General features: G+C 40.2%; 1 protein-coding gene across 1 annotated transcript in view; it reads left to right on the plus strand.

Annotated features, from left to right (window-relative positions):
- Positions 1-18,640, plus strand: part of MCF2L2 (MCF.2 cell line derived transforming sequence-like 2) — a 264,774-nt gene that overhangs the window by 26,906 nt on the left and 219,228 nt on the right. The window contains exons 2-3 of the mRNA XM_042903055.1: positions 9,199-9,282; positions 18,478-18,592. Coding sequence (XP_042758989.1) covers positions 9,199-9,282; positions 18,478-18,592 — 199 coding nt within the window. The remainder of the gene's footprint in view (positions 1-9,198; positions 9,283-18,477; positions 18,593-18,640) is intronic.

An 18,640-nucleotide genomic window follows, 5' to 3' on the forward strand; every position in this document is an offset into this window, starting at 1 on the left:
AATTTTCCCCATTTTCAGACCAAGAAATTAAGGCACAGGGAAGTCCAGCAACTTGCTTAAGATTAATCGACTGTAGGGGCGCCTGGGTGGCTCAGTCGGTTAAGCGGCTGACTTCGGCTCAGGTCATGATCTCGCGGTCTGTGAGTTCAAGCCCCGCGTCGGGCTCTGTGCTGACAGCTCAGAGCCTGGAGCCTGTTTCAGATTCTGTGTCTCCCTCTCTCTGACCCTCCCCCGTTCATGCTCTGTCTCTCTATGTCTCAAAAATAAATAAACGTTAAAAAAAAAATAAAAAAAAGATTAATCGACTGTAAATGGCAGAGCCAAGATTTGAACTTAGGCATTGTGGTACCAGAGGTGATGCTCTTAGTCACTAAACTTGATGTCTTTTGGTGGCTAGTAGATTGACCTGACACTACATGTTCAATAATCTCTCCCTGTCCTCATGTGAAATGCCACTTTTATCATATTCTACATATTTATTTATATTTTGACCTAATTCTAATCTCTGTTTTGCTCCTGAGTCCTTCTGAACTCAAAACAAATTCTATCAGACTTATTTCATAGTGAAAGAGGAAGGTCAACAAGGGGAGTTCATGAGCAGAAATTCAAAGCAAACCACCAATGCATGGCAATAACATGGGTGTTTGTGAGAAACCTATTGTGGCATCCTTGGGATCATATAGCTCAGAGGACCGAATGATAAATTTAATTAGCATCTATTGAATCTCTTATACACAAACTGTTTTCACATGTGATTTTAATTAGTTAAGTTAGAAAATGTATGTGAAACATGTAGCAAAGTGCCCAGTAGTTAAGTGTTCAATAAATGGTAGTATTAATCCTCACAACAGCCCTCTAATTTTTATTCATTCCCATTTTACAGAGGGAGACCCTGGAGATGGAGGGACTGGGTAGTGTCAGAGCTGGGATGCAAGTCCAGTTCTTTTAATTCTGCTTCCACACCTGAATGAATGAATGAATGAATGAATGAATGAATCGAGAGAGGAAGGAAGGAAATTTTGCCAGAGGTTCCAGAAGTTTTTCTTAAACAAAAATTTTTTTTTTTTTTCATTCAACATGTATTTATTAAGAATACTTTGTTTTACATGCTGTGGAAGGTATAAAGAAGTTTTACAAATGAATATAAAAGTTTTTATACTTTAAAAGAACTTATAGTTTATTCAAAAAAGAAAATCACATTGGGGCGCCTGGGTGGCTCAGTCGGTTAAGCGGCCGACTTAGGCTCAGGTCATGATCTCGCGGTCCGTGAGTTCAAGCCCCGCGTCGGGCTCTGTGCTGACAGCTCAGAGCCTGGAGCCTGTTTCAGATTCTGTGTCTCCCTCTCTCTGACCCTCCCCCGTTCATGCTCTGTCTCTCTCTGTCTCAAAAATAAATAAACGTCTTAAACAAAAATTAAATTGTTTATCCATCATATTGCTAAAATTTCTCAAATCCTACCATTTTTATTTCTTTGTATTAAGATATTTTTTTTTGTCTAGAAGCTTTAGAAGTGGAGAAACGTTTGGAAGAATGCTATGTTAAATGATTATTACTCATATCAGGTCTTCTCACCTCCTATTGTACCATATTGTATTGTTTTGCCCAAGACACTGCTTCCAGACAGTAAACTTCCCTGAATCCAGGGGTAGGAGCGGGTCAAGAACAAGAGGGTATAGGCCTGAAGGAGCCCATCCTGGGCAATGGGGCAGGGCTTGAGGTGTGCTGGAAGGAGAACTAAGCAGGTTCTCAAACCAGGGTTGGCTTCTTTCCCAGGGTACAGACCTCACAGTCAGCACAGAAGGGAAAATTTACACCATCTGGGCCTCAGTTTCAAGAACACTTTCAACACATAGCGATGATTATTTTTATTGAATGATAAGAGAAGCAGACAGCGAACAACCCAAATAAATCCTTTTTTTTTTCTCCTGACCTGCATTTTCAAAAGCATCAGGAAAGGACCAAGCAAGCATAGTCTAAGGCCTTGGAATCAGTGTTGTGCTTGCTTCTCTGTTGAATCAGCAGCATCAGGAGAGCTTGTTAGAAATGCTTGGCTCTAGGCCTACTAAATCAGAATCTGCGTTTTAAAGCCCATGTGATTTATATATTGATTATAATTTGAGAAGCACGGCTGGGGGTGGGGTATTGATTAAAATGCAGGTGGGGGTACTTGAAACCCAGTGGTGAAACAGGAGAGCCTTATGGGAAAAGGAGGGATTAAGTATTTTCACAGATTTTCTGAATTTCCTCCAGGGCCTTGATTGCTTTTTATTCAGAATACCCCAGGCAGCAGAGCCTGGTTCACCTCTCCTCTAGTTATGAAGGGCTACGGGGAAATGACATCTCCAGCTCTTGTTGCTAAGGAAACTCGTCACATAGAAACTTCCATCTCTGCAGTGCTTGTCTCCTACAAGGGTACGATGTGAAGTGTCAGCAGAAATTAAGGAGCTTTAAAAAAATGTATCAATTTTGTGAGGGAAAGAAAAAGGAGAAAAGGGATTTGGATAAATATTAAAAAACAGAAATGCTATGCTTAGTAATATCTTACCAGTTTTCAAAGTAGTTTTAAACAGGCATTGCCGACAGAGACTGGGACAAGAGTACAAAAGGAGGCCCACATGCCACAGTTAAATAAAACATGTTTTATTTTCCCACCTACCTTATAAACATACTCTCATAAGAACAAAATTAAAATGTGTAGAAAGCTGTGGTTTTTATATGAGTAAAATTCAGAAAATAGCAAAGAAGATGAAAAAAATTGAATTATTGTGGGTCTGAGTATTGTGTTGATGGCCCTATGAAATTTGGATGGGTAATGAAGATATCTGTAATCTGTAAATCACTAATTAATCCATAAAATATATATTTTTTCTTGCCTTTATGTTAGGAAAAGCACTGTTGTTATAATTGAGATTTTCACATAATTTGAGCTCTGTTGACAGCAGTGATCTAAAATGTGATCTAAGTAGGGGGCGCCTGGGTGGGTCAGTCAGCTGAGCGTCCGACTTTGGCTCAGGTCATGATCTCACACTTGTGAGTTTGAGCCCCACTTTGGGCTCTGCGCTGGTAGCTCAGAGCCTGGAGCCTGCTTCAGATTCTGTGTCTCCCTCTCTTTCTGCCCCTCCCCCCCCCACTCTCTCTCAAAATAAGTTAAAAAATTAAAAAAAAAAAGTGATCTAGGGGCGTCTGGGTGGCTTAGTTAAGCATCTGACCTCAGCTCAGGTCATGATCTCACAGTTTGTAGGTTTGAGCCCCATGTAGGGCTCTGTGCGCTGATAGCTCAGAGCCTGGAGCCTGCTTCAGATTCTGTGTATCTCTCTCTCTCTGCCCCTCCCCAACTAGCACTCTGTCTCTGTCTCTCAAAAAATAAAATTAAAAAAACGGTAAAAACAAACAAACAAATAAATAAATAATAAAAAGAACTCTTTAAAAAAGTGATCTAAGTAAAATGTTGTAATTGGATTCAAGGAATTCACATTTTGAATATATGTATTTGCATCATGAAATAGAAAGAAGAAAGAGGGTTGGGGGCCCCTGAGTGGCTCAGTCAGTTAAGCACCCAACTTCGGCTCAGGTCATGATCTCACAGTTCATGAGTTCCAACCCTGCGTGGGGGCTCCGTGCTGACAGCTGAGAGCCTGGAGCCTGCTTCAGATTCTGTGTCTCCCTCTCTCTCTGCTCCTCCCCCACTTATGCTCTGTCTCTCAAAAATAAATAAAAACGTCAAAAAAAATTAAAAAAGAAGGGAGAAAGAAGGTTGATGATTGGTAGGACTGGGCAGATATTTCATTATATAAGAATCTACAACATTCACACCATGTGAGAGGGAGGATTTGACATGTTCATTAATTTGTCTTTTCTCTTACCTAAGCACTTCCGCTGCTCCAGTCCTCCCAGCGCTCTGAAGCAGTGTCTGTCCCTGATACGAGCAGTGGCACAACCCACAAACCGTCATAGCATTGGATGCAGACGTCCTTTCTTTTAAGGATATAGATCAAGAGATGTGGTGAAGTATTTCCCTGGGTCTCCAGTAGTGTTAAAAGAGTAGATGTGTGGGGCTGCCCTGCCAGCCCTGAGCACTGGATCACGAGTGACAGAGCCACCCATGTGGTCTTTAACACATGTATTTATGAGAGGGAGGGCTGTGGAATGTGGAGCTCCCAACAGTGTGGGGTCTGGGGCAGGGGTCACAAGGAAGCTTTTGGGGTGATGGAAATGTTCCATATCTTGATCTGTTTGGTGGTTACGTGAGTGTATATATTTATCAGAATACATGAAACTGTACACTGGGGATCTGTGCGTTGTGCTGCATGTAAATTGTACTTCAATAAAGTCCTATTAGCATAAAAAATAAAGGCTACCAGAACATATTTTTCTGTATGTAAGCTAAGTGGGTAAGAACAATATGATTCCGTTACTCTAACACAACTATTTCAAGTATTCTTTTCTCATATGCTCACACACATGTGCACAAATACACCACATACTTTCTTCTTCTTTTTTTAACTTGTCTGCAGTCTCACCTCACATATAGTTTTTATGTCCTTGATATTATATTTTAAATCTTTTTCTGTGGAGATGGTCTTCATAATTATATAATGAATGCTTTCATCTCTTTACTCTTATAAATAGTATTTCCAGTCTACCTTTTTTATGTATAACATTTTCATTTTACTATTTTCTTGGCCTAAATTTCCAGATATTAGATGAATGAATAAAAGATTTTGAAGATTTTAATGACTGTGTATTGAAACTCTGTATTGCAATGGTTAAGATGTTGGGCTTTGGAGTTCAGAATGAGATGGGTTCAAATTCTGGCTCTGCTTGACCTTGGATGAGCTTGGATGACCTTGATTGACCTTGGATGAGCAAATCTAGTTCAATATCACCCTTAGCATTGTTTTGAGGATTAAATGAGATGCTGCATATAAAGGGTTTGTATGTAACTACACAATAATCACTGGATAAAATATTGTGAAACCACTTTCTAAAAGGGATCTACCAGCTTCACACTCCAAGGTCATGTACATGTATTAGTTTTCCAACAAAACCCCAGGACTGGGTGTTAGAGTCTCAGTTATTTTATGGATGAATGAGGTATTCCATTATTGTTTTAATTGCATTATTTGACTGGTAGGAAATTGGACATTTTTCAGTGTTCTTGCTATTAAAATTCTAGATTTCTCCTTTAAAAAAATCTTCCATCTGCTTTTCACATGCCTTTTATTCATTGCTAATTTATGGACAAGACTTCAATACTAAGTCTTATGATTTGGGCTAACCATTGCTCTCATACAGGGCCCAGTAAAAGAAGGAAAATGGGTTTGTGTTATTTCTGACCTGGCCAATAAGAGAAGTGAAATGCGTGACCCCGTGGGATGGCCCTTCCTACCAGCCTGGCAACTGATTTCTTAGAGCTGTTGGTCTACAAGTGCTTTCCTGGCAGTCAAGTCTGGTCTAGTTGTGGGGGTGAGAGGGCGGGGTGGGTGGGAGGAGGTTCATTTTAGTGAAAAGGTGCATTCCTTTACTGTCATTATCCGACCGATTAAATGAGTTAATCTGTGAGGTGCATTGTCAGGGCCAGCTCACAGCTGGTGTTCATTAGTGTTACTAGCAGAGAAGTGTGTGCTGCACAGAGACTGAGACTGGGGATCCTGGACCCATTCCTAGTCCACCTAAGTGGCAGACTCTTCCATTTTTTTCTGTTCACCAGATTCTCTTGGCAAAGTAGAAATGTGGCAAGGTCCGTCAAAATTGGGGCTGCCTTCCCTCTTCGGTCCAGACCACACTTTGTTCCCCTAACTTACTTATTTAGAAATTTGGTTCTTTTTCTCTTCAGACCATACTTTTAAATCCCAGTGTGACTGAACTTTCAGAACAGCCGGAGTGGGAGGCTGAGGGTTTTACTCCCTTTATTCCTGATCAGTTGCAAACTCAGACTGCATAAAGCCGTTATCAGCAGTTCCCTGCCCTCTGCCGTGAGGATGGGTGCAATCAGTAGGAATGGTCCTGCCCCAGAGCCTGCATTGCTCTCTCAGACTGGGCAGTGGACGACACAGGGGTGTTGCTTACTGCCTTCCTAAGCTGAGTTTCCATGGGATGTACTAGGCTGTTATTCCACCACCTAGGAGGCTGTTTGTGCAACTTTGATGCCTTCTGCATCTCTGGAACTGTGGGTCCTGGGTAGCATACAATCTCATGCCTGTATACTTATCAGGGATAGAAAAGGGACAAGTTTTTCCCTGATCTATTTGTAACTTTGTGCAGGATAGAAATTGTGTTGATGTTGAATGATCAACTCCCCTTGCCTTATGAGGGTTGAAAGAGATAAGCTTCTGCCTAATCCATGTACATCAAAAATAGCAAGCAGCAAACAGGAAGCCTCCACGCAGGACCAAGGGGCCAGGCAAAGTGCATCAGGGACCACCACTTCGGTGGGTTATCACTACTCAGGCTCAACTATTTCTAGAGAAGGAAAAGCCATTTCACAACAGAGGACACTGAGACTCAGAGTGTTCTTGCTCTGGCAGCCTAGCTAGAAGTTGGCAGAAACAGCCCTTCCCATGTGGGGGAAGGGCTGTCTGGGTTCTTTCCCACTGCAGAGGAAGGTGTTCCTTTAGACTAAAGAGCTTCCCAACCCCATCTATGGAGCAGTGGAGAGCAAGGCCCTCCAGCAGCAGGCCTGGTTTTTTATGTCTCTTTTGGGGCTGAACCAATCTTGCCCCTATTCCAACAGGCCCATAGATGTCAGGCATCACTAAAAGCTGGGTGTGTCTGAGGTCATCTCCATGCTCTGGGTCAGCCCTGAGTCTGAGAAACTCACATGATCTGTTGCAGCCAGCCAGATGGGGTCATGAACCTCCTTTGCTGGGAAATCTTCAAGGATAACCCTATCTCTCCCTGGCTGGGGGCCAAGCTCTTTCAGCAAAGGCAAACCAGCTCATTTCTATGCTTGAAAAACAAATTCTAAATTTTAGTCCTGTTCATTTGGTAACCTCAGGTGGGAATGGTCTCTGTTGAAAGGCTACGCAGACCTCTACAGATTCCCACGAGAGACATTAGTTATCCTGTCAGTGGTGGTCAAAGACAGTGCTCTGGAAGACCAAGGGTCTGGGAATCCTATCACAGAAGGCTGAGATTTGCCCTCTTAGAGTCAGGTGATCCCAGGCTGACCCCACCTCCATGCTTAAATTAGATGACCACAGGTAGGGTCAGAATCTCTCTGGGTCTCCATTTCTTCACTTAAAAAATGAGATGGGTTGGGGGATGGTTGGCTTAACTCACTTCTGTTGTCCATTTTCAGCTCTTACCTCCTTAAAATGTCAAAAGCACACCTCAAATATTGAGGTACAATAACGATATATTTTATAATCTTGGTTTTTCTTTGGGGTCATTATCTCTTAAATATGCTCCCTCAGGCATGAAAAAATAATAACCCAGCTCTATTTTTGAATATGCCACTTTCCCAGACCACTGGGAGATTATATTCTGAAAAACTCTTCCATTATGTAACTCCTATTTCTGCTTAAATTTTCTATGTTGGTGTCCATTTGTTACTTACATTTTGTTATGAACAATTTGAAACATATGCACAAGAATTATACAATGAACTCTCATGGACCCATCAACCAACTTCAACAATTATCCACATTTGTCAGTCTGGTTTCATCTCCCCCTCCTCTTGCCCCATACATTTTTGGTAGGGGGTGGTGCCTGAGCATTTTTAATCAGATCTTAGGCTTATGTTATTGTTAAATACTTTAGTTCATGTATAAAACAGAGAAGGCCCTCCCTTTTTGCCAAGTAGAACTACAGTACCATTATTGCATCCACCAAAATTAACAGTGAAACAGGAAATTAGTGAATTTTTAGTGCAATCAGGGTGGAAAGACGAAAGAGGGATAAAGGAGCTCTGGCCTGGGTTTACCTGCTTTCCTCCAGAGAGAGTGATAGAATTCATTGAAAAGGGTCTTGGCATTTAAGTTGGCACTTGCCCCCAGACTAACAAGACTTTCAGAAAGCATATATGGGAAAGGCCTTTCCAGATCAAGGGATATAACTAGCATTTGCTGAGCATCTACTATGTACATCCCATAAGTGTCCTCTCCTTGAACCTTCACACAAAAGCCGAGAAGTGGAAACCAAGGCTCTGGGAGGAGCTTCCCTAATATAACCTTCTGATTGGTCAACATTGAAATATCAAAACGTTACCCCAACTCCAGGCTGAATCAATGGGAGATTCCTATTTAGCATCAATGTACAAGACTGTTTGACTCATGCCTTAATCTAACTTGATGTTTAAATGCTGTAGAAACAATAACCAGTTCATTTTTTGAGATTCCCTGGGAAACAGTTAAATGAGGATAATAATATCTTAGGCAGTGAGAGTTGAAAATGCCTTTCTCTTTTCAGCCCAGGTGAAGGATTTCCGTTCAGTCTTCTCCCTTCTCTAATCTCTTTTTCCCGAATGGATAGAATACAAATCATAGGGCCTATAGATCACTCTTAGGGTTAGAGGACATTTGTAGGTTTGTGCTTGAACGATTTGAATTTTTGCCTTGAAAATATGTACCTCTTTATTCAGTACGGAGCATCTTTAATTAGCAAAATGGGGAAGTGCTTCCTTAAACATGCTTGGCAGTGGGAAGAGTCCCCTTGAAGTATTCTGGAAGGGGAAAAAATAAAAAGGCATGGAGGTAACTAAGGAGGGAGGCAAAAAGGAAGGAATTAGGGAGGGAAGGAAACAAAAGCAAAGAACCTTCATAAATCTCAGATTGATTTTATGACCCAGCTTGAGATGAACTCTGATGATTTATGTTGTTTGTATTTAAAATGTCCTCAGACCTAAAGGAGTAGGCAGATACCTGAGTACCTGCCTTGATAATGAGACCATCCTAGCAGGTATATTGTGAAGCTACCTAAGCTTAAACTTCAGGGCCCCTTCCTTGCACTGGTCCCTCCTAAAACCTTGGGAGAGGCTCTAGAAGTGTGCTTCTGTGCTCGTGGGTATAAGCTTCAAACCACACAAAACCCAGATCCATTTCTGCATCTCAGGAATCAAGTGTGCAAGAGAATAGTGTGCGTATAACCATATTTTGATAAGTCCCAGATTTCCTGAGTAGTGAAGCTTCCATTTCTTCCTTTTAAAATTCTCTTTGTAATTTACAAGGATTTAACCTAATTTGTATTTCATTTGTGCAGATGAAATCATGCAACAGGAAATCAGGCCTTTGGTGGCAGTGGATATAATTGAACAACTTCACAGACAGTTTGCCATTCTCTCAGGTAAGGGGCAAATTAATTTGTATTTTAGATTTTGTTGTGGGGGCAGGGGTCTTGTCGGGAGGGCCCAGTACACGCAAATCTTAATGAACCTTAATCAACAGTACACCCAAGTCTTAAGCCTCTCTCAGACCTAGAATGAACTGAGAATTGTCCATCTGGAGGAGAGTAGATCTCAGAGATATCATTCCTGTTGCTGTTGGGTGTCATTTAATCTTTCCTAAGGGAGTACATTTCTTTGAGGTTGTAAAGAACAGAGCCAAAAAGATTTTGAGGAAGGAAAAAAGAAATGGCTATTGTTATCAGCTGCCATCATGACATTTTCCCAACATTCTTCTTGGATATTTTTCCAAGATCCAACCTTTAGAGAGTTTGGTTTTGAGGGTTCATGAGCACTGATGAGGTTATTTGTTCTTTGAGAGATTTGTCTTTTATTCTTAGCTCTTATGGACCTAATTTTAATGCATTGATTTCCATTGAACATTTGGGAGTAAAGAGAGGCTAATGTTCAGAAGAGGCTAGAAATTTTCTGAGCCTAGGCACAACCCTGAGAAGCTGTCATTACCAGAACACTCTTCTTTCTTATTCACTTAGCTAATGGTGACATGACTTTCATTACTGAAACTGGAGGTACATACCAAACCCTGAATTATATTTAGACCTGTCTTGGAAGCATGGCATGAAATTAGTTGTCCTTAGCACATGTCACAGAGGAATAGATGGCAAGTCACTTTCCTCATCTTTACATCTGTTCTGAAAAAAAGCAACAAAGCCACCTTAGTTCCATTTCGGAGAGTACGTAGTTGGTATGAATTTAACTCTACAACATGGGATGTAAAAAAAAAAGTCGCATTTCTTTCCTTTCTCTAAATCATATTTAATCTGCTCCAAAATCTTTATCCTACCGAGTTTGAGGGAAATGCAGTCTCTGTTATTGGGATACCTCTCCCATCCATGAGTCACATCCTGGGTGGGGACATCTTACACAATCCAGACATTCTGGGGAATTCTCTGGTCTTTCCTCCACATTGATCACTGCTCATATAGTTACTGAAAGCTCCATAAGCAGAGTCCTCATTTTTTTTATTTCTACCTGTATCACTTAGAACAGAGACTGTGATATAATAAGTGCTCAGTTCAGAATTATCCGAGTCCTCCTGGTGTGTCCTGTGAGTCCTGCTCCTCCATCGCTGCCGTAGGCAGCCCAGTGTTGGCCCTGGCGGGAGTGCCTAACCAGCCTCCTGAAGGTGCAGCCTCCTAGCTTCTCACAGTGAGCCTAGGACTCTGAAAAACAAAAGGCAGGGTGGGGACTGCCCTCTGGGTTTTTGGCAACTGCTGCTGTGGTCTTATGGCACAGAAGGATGCAACACTAATGGGCATCCAGGTCTGGAATGGATGAAGGCGTGAGGTGAAGTGGATTTCTGTAGCCTTATGCCAAAACCCTAATGCCCCAGCTGACCAATTAACGTGTGCATTTAGTGCTCCAAAGTCACCTCCTTTGAGTGTTACTGAAGCGCTTCTCTCTATTCTTATTTCTTAGGACGACATAGGAAAACATAAATGGGTACCAGACAGCCCTAGATACGGATTTAGGTTCTGCTTTGACCAGCTGCATCTCTTTGGCAACTTAATTCCTAAGCCTTACTTTCCTCACTTGTATAATGAATGGGTGGGATCATCATAACTTGGAGGATTAAAGACGTAGTGTATGAAAAAGGCTTATTAGCATTGCAACTGCCAACTGTATGAGTATTTTTCCTGGTATATTTTAATCCCATAGAAATGTTTATTTTAGGATTATATTACAAAGAATAGTTTTCAGTATGATATAGTTTGTATAAGGAACCAAAGCTATGCTCACAGTTGAAGTGGTGTATGATGCCACAACGAAGTCAGTAATAGAGATAATTGTCACTCTTTAAAAAAAATTTTTTTTTAAATGTTTATTTATTTTTGAGAGAGAGACAGAGCATGAGCAGAGAAGGGGCAGAGAGAGGAGACACAGAATCTGAAGCAGGTTCCAGGCTCTAAGCTGCCAGCACAGAGCCCGACATGGGGCTCAAACTCATGAACCGCGAGATCATGACCTGAATTGAAGTCGGATGCTTAACCGACTGAGCCACCCAGGCACCCCTAATTGTCACTCTTTAGTGTAGAACATTGAACTATAAACACGCACATTGGACCAAGAGGACACCTCTGCATTAGGAAAGTCACTTTGTGGCAACGACAATCTTTCATTTTCTAGCTTCTTTTGTCATGTTGTTGCCTCAAGTTTCCCCATCCTATGAGAGAGAAGCATGGATTAGCTGTGGTAGGATTTGCAGTATTGCAAGTCTGGAAGGATATCAGTAGCCAAGAATATCAAGTTCTCTGAGTCAGCACTTTCTTGGAATTACTAGGCCTGCTTTTCATCGTTACCTGCCAGTGGCAGCCAATGTCAGCAATGAGGCCCTTGTGGGTACCTGTGTAGCTGTAAAACAGAAATCTCTGCACTCAGGTCTTTTCTCAGCCCTGTGGTGACCGAGCTGTGGCCTCTGTTCAGGGTCACAGCAGTTCTCCTGATTCAGGCAAGCAGGGTGAGGATGTCCCAGCTGCAGACTTTGTGCAGATTCCACTGAGCTCTGGAAAGAGCTGGGGCCCCATCAAGCAGGAATGCTGGGAAGGACAGGATGGAGCTTTTTCTTCAGTGAGGCCCCAGTTGCCTGGCCTGCCGTGCTCTGTGAGTGTGCTCCCATGGCTGGTGGGAGAGCAGGGACTCACTGCACCATGGATGACCCAGATTTGTGGCCAGATGGTTTGAAGCCTTTGGACGGTGAGGTCTGTGAACAGGGGCCACCAGCAGGAATTGGATAGTGACCAGGGCTGGGCCTCTGCTGGCTCTTGACTTGAAAGACAACTGGCATGTTCCCAGTGAACTTGGGATATTTCTAAATTTAGGGCTTAGCTAGGAAACAAGAGAATATAAGCAGGTTAATGTGGTGGAAACACTCTAGGCTTTGGACTCAGATAATTCTGTGTTCATATTCCAACACAATTAGATTGTTGCTGTGAACCTCAGGCTTCTCATTGGTAAAGTGGGTTCTTTTAAGGAAAGTGTGTCATGTGGTATCTGGCTATAAGAGAACCTAGCCTATAGGACTTGTTTGTTTGTTTTCTAAGCCACATAACAGAGGCCCAAAAGTAGAAATTCCTGGCATTGGGCCAGTGGCTCAATAACATTAAGGGTGCATCTTTGTGGTTCTCTTGATGTTTCTCTTGTTTTTAGTCTTAATATCAAAATGGCTGCTGTAGCTCCACACATCAAGTCTGTGTCCAAAGCAGGAAGAAGGAAAAGGAGCAATGCTGGCTTCTTCTGTCCCTTTTGCCAGGAGAACAGAAACTTTCCCAGAAGCTCTTGGTAGACTTCTGATTATGTCTCATCCTGGAATTGTGTCATGTAGCCATTTCTACCAGCAAGGAAGTCAGAAAAGGCAAACATTAGCTTTTAAATGGCTACAGTGGAAGGTGGTTGGGGAGAGGGGGTTGGTTATAAATTGGTCATTCATCAATCTCTACTGTAATACTTGGGATTAAAAGGAATCTAATTAAAAGAAATTACCGTTTTCTTTTTATTTTAATGGTTATGTCCCCCCTTGGAATCATTGTCTGAAGTTTCCTCTCTCACATACCATATTTTAGAAATAATCAATAATGAAGGCATAAAATACTCTTAGGCTTATGATAAAATACTCTTAGGCTTATGGAGTCCACCAGTGGAGCCTAGGGTTGGTAGAGGTGGAGTTCCCAGGGGCAAGTGGGAAATTCTCACTGAAACAATGGAGAATGTCACATTAAGAAACTGATCAGAGTCAAACTTATATCTAAATCAGAGATAGAGTTAGTAACTTGGCATCAAGGAAATGAGAACCAGTGCAAGAAGGTGCAGGAGGCAGTATTTTTTAATAGAAATATAATGTGACTCACATATGTGTTTTTAAAATTTCTAGTAGCCATATGAAAAAAGCAAAAAGGAAATTAATTCTAATAGTATTTTTATTTAACCCAATATATCTAAAATATTATTCCAACATGTCATCAATATTCAAAATTATTGTTGAGATGCTTTACATTTTTTTGTACTAAGTCTTGGAAATCTAGTTTGTATTTCAACGCTTACAGTTCATCTCAATTTGGGCTGGTCATATTTCAAGTGCTCAACGACAACATATGTCTAGTGGCTATTGTATTGAGCAGTTCTCAATCATGTTGGTCCAAATCCTTCTTTTTATAACAAATGATTTGTATTGCCCCCACTATCCTGAGTTGAAATTTGTGGATACCATGACCTGTGTTAGTTAGGGTGGACTGAACAGCTATACTAAATAGACTCCAAGGTGCATAGTAGTTCAAACAAACACAATAGAAATTTAGTTATTTCTCTTGGAGCAGTTCAACATGTATGTTCATGGTCAGCAGATGATTTCTCTCCATCTTCATCATGAAGATGCCTTTCACTTTGTGGCTTATATTACTATTATCCATTTTATAGTTGTCTTATGATTTGTATCCAGAAAGCAGACAGGGAAAAGAGAGCATACTGCTTCTTAAAAGCCTCGGCTCAACAACAGCACGCACCATACGCCATTGACTTGAACCTGGATCGCTTACATAGATACATTTAATAGCATGGGAAGCTAGCAGTATAGTTTAGTTGTGTGCTCACAGAGGGTGAATAGCTACCCCCTGTTTATGTATATACAGAAAAAAAAAAAAAGAAAAAAGAAAATGTAAAGGAGAGCAATAAAGGAGAAATAAAAGGAAAATAAACATAGTAAAATAATATGTATTTCAATATGTATTTCTAGCTATACTAGAAAAAAATAATAAAGTAGTCAGGTGCTTGGTTACCATGAATGTGATAGCTGTAAATGCTGGGGTGTGGTATAGGTGATCAGACACACTGAGTAGCCTTACTGTAACGGTTTTCTGAAAGGGTAAATAATGGTTGATACAGTTCTGAACAAAGTTGATACATTCTGAACAAAGTAAGTATTAACTTCCTTGAATGTGTAGGGTAGTTGCTGTAAATGCTGGGGTGTGGTATAGGTGATCAGACACACTGAGTAGCCTTACTGTAACGGTTTTCTGAAAGGGTAAATAATGGTTGATACAGTTCTGAACAAAGTTGATACATTCTGAACAAAGTAAGTATTAACTTCCTTGAATGTGTAGGGTAGTTGCATTCTTGAAAAATTTAGTATATATTAAAACCATATAAAAATAACTTCTTATTTGTGACAACACGGGTGGACCTTGAGGGCATTATGCTAAGTGAAATAAGTCAGATAAGGAAAGGCAAATACTTTATGATGTTACTTGTAGGTGGAATCTTAAAAAAATGAACTCACAGAAACAGAAAAAAATTGGTGGCTGCCAGAGGTGGGGTGGGGGTGAGGAAAATGGAGGAAAGTGGTCAAAAGTACACACTTTCAGTTATAAGATAACTAAGTTCTGGGGACGTAATGTACAGCATGGTGACTATATAGTTAACAATACTGTATAGTGTATTTGAAAAATGCCAAGAGAATAGATCTGAAGAAAAAAAAATTGTAAGGTGATTTGTGAGGTGATGGGTATTAGCTAAACTTATTGTGGTCACCATTTTATAATGTATACATATGTCAAATCATTATATGTATACCTTAAACTAATACATTGTTATATTGTGTCAATTATGTCTCAATAAAATGGAAAAATATTAAAAAACCCTCTATTATTATGTATAAAACTGGGTTTATAGGATCTGATCACTATAAATATCACTATAAATGGATTTTTCACTTACATAGAGTTTCTATTAAGATATTCAGAAATCACACAGCATGTGGGACAATATTATGTAGGACAGATGATTTGGTATCCCAGGCCCTGAGTTTTCTAAAGTGCCTCCCAGGAAGTGGTATTGCCATTTTCCCAGCTGAAATCTTTTTTTTTTTTTTTTTTTTTTGGCAGGGAGAGAAAAGGAAAATGGATATTGGAAGGCAAATAGCATTAACTGCCTCACTCTCTCTTTCATTGTTGGTCTTCACCATCTTCTATAGGATTTGCTAGCATTCCAAATTCTCCTCTATAGTAGGAAAGTCTCCATGCCAGCCAACACTCAGGCCCTCATAGGAACAATTTTATGTCTCTCAAGTACTCACTACTGTTTTCTGCAGTAAACCTATTCCTCTTCCATTTAGAGAACAGGTAAAAATTATACCAGGAGTACTGAAATTTATTTTATTTAAGTCACCATTTTACTTCCAAGTAATTTGGTGTTTTTTATTTTCCTTGAATAGGGCTTCTTTGGTACGCTTTCATCCTTTTGCATTTCCACATTTTCTCACAAGGTGGCACCAAATGCCTTGATGTGGGTGGTCAATGGGTGTCTGGAGGCTTAGCTTTGTTTCCTTGGTGCTTCTGTCTGTCACGTTTAATGTTCAACCGCAGGTGGTGTCCCCAGTCAACCTTGGGCCTCTCTGGTGTTCAGTATTGGTATAAACCAAGATACAAGAACACTCCACCTATCTTTCTCCATTTAGGTGTGAAGAGCTTTATTTTATAATCAACAGTAAAAGACAATCATTAAATAGTATAATCATGCCTTAATGAATATTTTTAGGGTGTTTTGATTCCTTGAAATGTTTTAGCCATTTTCTTGGCAAATATTGGCTATGCAATTAGTACAATGTTATAATGCATTTAAATTTAGCCTTACTGGAGATGTAAATTCTCTTAATTTGCATTCATCTAAGACTTCCTATGGCTGTATGACTGCAAAGAGGAAAAATATGAGGTGAAAGCTGATAGTATCCTGATTTAAGTTGTTTTCAGTCAGCATAATGAGGCATCTTAATCTCCAAGTCAAAGTTTGACAAACATTTAATATGCAGTTAACTTTTTTTTAAAATTTAAAATAAACGTGTAGAATTATTAAGGAGCTACTTCCTGGAGAAGAATGTCTAGTCATCAGACAAGTCTCACACAGTTTCATTCCATTGCGATTGGTCTCTGAGAGCCTAACCCTACGTGAACAATACCTAGAAGAGACTGTTATAGAAAACTACAAGACTGATTTAATCTTTTCATGATGAAAATTTTTTCATGATGTGCTTGACAGCACATTTTTTGCCTTGGAAGAAATTTACATGGAAAGTCAGAGTATAATCAGAAGATACTTATCAGGTATGGACTCAGAGCAGCAGAGTGGATTGGATAACCTTAATGGTACTGTCATCTGGTAGACTGGCCTAGATTCTCATGATGGTAGGCCAGGTCCCTCCTTCCTTAGGATAGCATCATTGACAAGACATGACCTGCATTTGCTTCTCTGAGTTGCCCTTTTATGTAATTTCTTCATTGATCCCACACCCTTATTAATCACACAATTGTCATTAAACCACACCCTGCCCTACCTCTTTCATTACATATGTGAAATACATGCAGTCATTTGTAGTTGGCTTCTCTTGGGAGCCGTTATTTTTCTTAAAGTGGTTTCCCTCCATAGACATAACCTGGAAGTGCTCTCAGCAATTCAGCTCCTATCCTGTCAGGGAGGGCATAGATTCCCCAATTTACTCAGTTCTTGGTGCTTAGTTTTTCAGTCTCAGATATATATCTCAGTCTATCTTAGTATTTTCACAGCCTTTCTTGGCCAAAAGCAATACCTAACAGTTAAAATGACTTAGTAAGTCTGTATGTCCTAACAGTTTGATAGCTGTTTGAAAAAATAATACATGTAAATTGAAAGAAAAAGTAATGTTTACATTTCATTCTTAGGTAACTACAATAATCTTGAATCTCGGAATGAGACTGGACATCACCACCTTTGTTTCCTGTTCTATATTAATTTTCATACGGCGCTTGCTTTTTATCTCAGCAGTCACCAAAACCCCAACTTCACAAGGATGCAGTGACTTTCAAAAGAATGTAGTGCAATTTAATGTTGAAATTGTGAACTACCTCAAGCTAGTAGCATGCATGTCATCTGATATATGCCAACTATTGCTGTTTCCCTCAAACATTTAAAATATTAATGATGTTCTTACAAGTTCACCGTGGTTCCCTGGGTACCTGGGACACAATTTGAGAACCACAGGGCTAGAACTCAGTCATGTAGCTGCATCTAGCTGCAAGGAGATGAGGAAATATAATCCATTTAATTCAATCTAGTGGCCTCTGCTCCAATGGATTAAATATATAAAAACTTTTTAAAAATGTTTATCCAGTTTTGAGAGAGAGGTGGAGCATGAGTGGGGGAGGGGCAGAGAGAGAGGGAGACACAGAATCCAAAGCAGGCTCCAGGCTCTGAGCTGTCAGCACAGAACCCAATGAGGGGCTTGAACTTACAAACAGCGAGATCATGACCTGAGCTGAAGTCGGAAGCTTAACCGACTAAGCCACCCAGGTGCCCCTGGATTAAATATTTAAATATTAATTTTACATTTTTATTCTTACAGTGATGTTTTATACCCCTGTTGGTAAGTTATTGAAGGGCAGGTGGTTATTGCCTCCTTGTAATAATAATAAATATAATATTGCCTCCTTGTAATAATAACCATATAATGGTCCCTATTTATTAAGCACTTATATGTAATAAGCACTCTACTAATGTGTTTTTCGTATATGTTCTCACTTAATCCTCACAATACCTTTAGAAGTAGGTAAAAATATTATTCCTATTATATATGTATATATATTTATGGAAAATCCTATTTAGATGAACTATCTTTGCATGAAGTCACATAGAAATTAAGTGGCAGAGCAGGATTTGAACCAGGCTGACTTTAGAACAAAACTCACTTGACCACCATGCTTTAACTTTGATATTTATTGACTACAAAAATTAAGAACAATATTATATATTTGTATTGACATTACTTACTGTTCCACTTGTACTGAAGTGATTAAATTAGTACTATCTTTTATACACTAACTGTCTTCAGAGGATTTAAAAATTGAATTCTCACAATATCACTTGAGCAAGCCTGAAGAGGAGACTTGTTCAAAATAGTTCCATGTCAGCCTTCCCACTTTCTAGTCTGAAATAATACAGATGGAAAAGGGGAAGGCCAGTATGTATCTCCCCACCTGACATTAATCAAAGTCACTTACCTGCAGAGATGTGACATGAAAACATTTTGTTAACATCTTGACCACGCATTTTTGTTGCAGGAGGCCGAGGGAAAGACGGTGCCCCCATCATCACTTTTCCAGAGTTTGTGGGGTTCAAACACATCCCAGAGGAAGACTTCCTGAATGTCATGACTTACCTGACTAGCATCCCCAGGTGAGCTGAACACAGCGTTTTGCTGGCTTCCCAGTCACTTAGTTTATT

Source organism: Panthera leo, chromosome C2, assembly GCF_018350215.1.
Source record: "Panthera leo isolate Ple1 chromosome C2, P.leo_Ple1_pat1.1, whole genome shotgun sequence".
Taxonomy (NCBI): Eukaryota; Metazoa; Chordata; class Mammalia; order Carnivora; family Felidae; genus Panthera; species Panthera leo.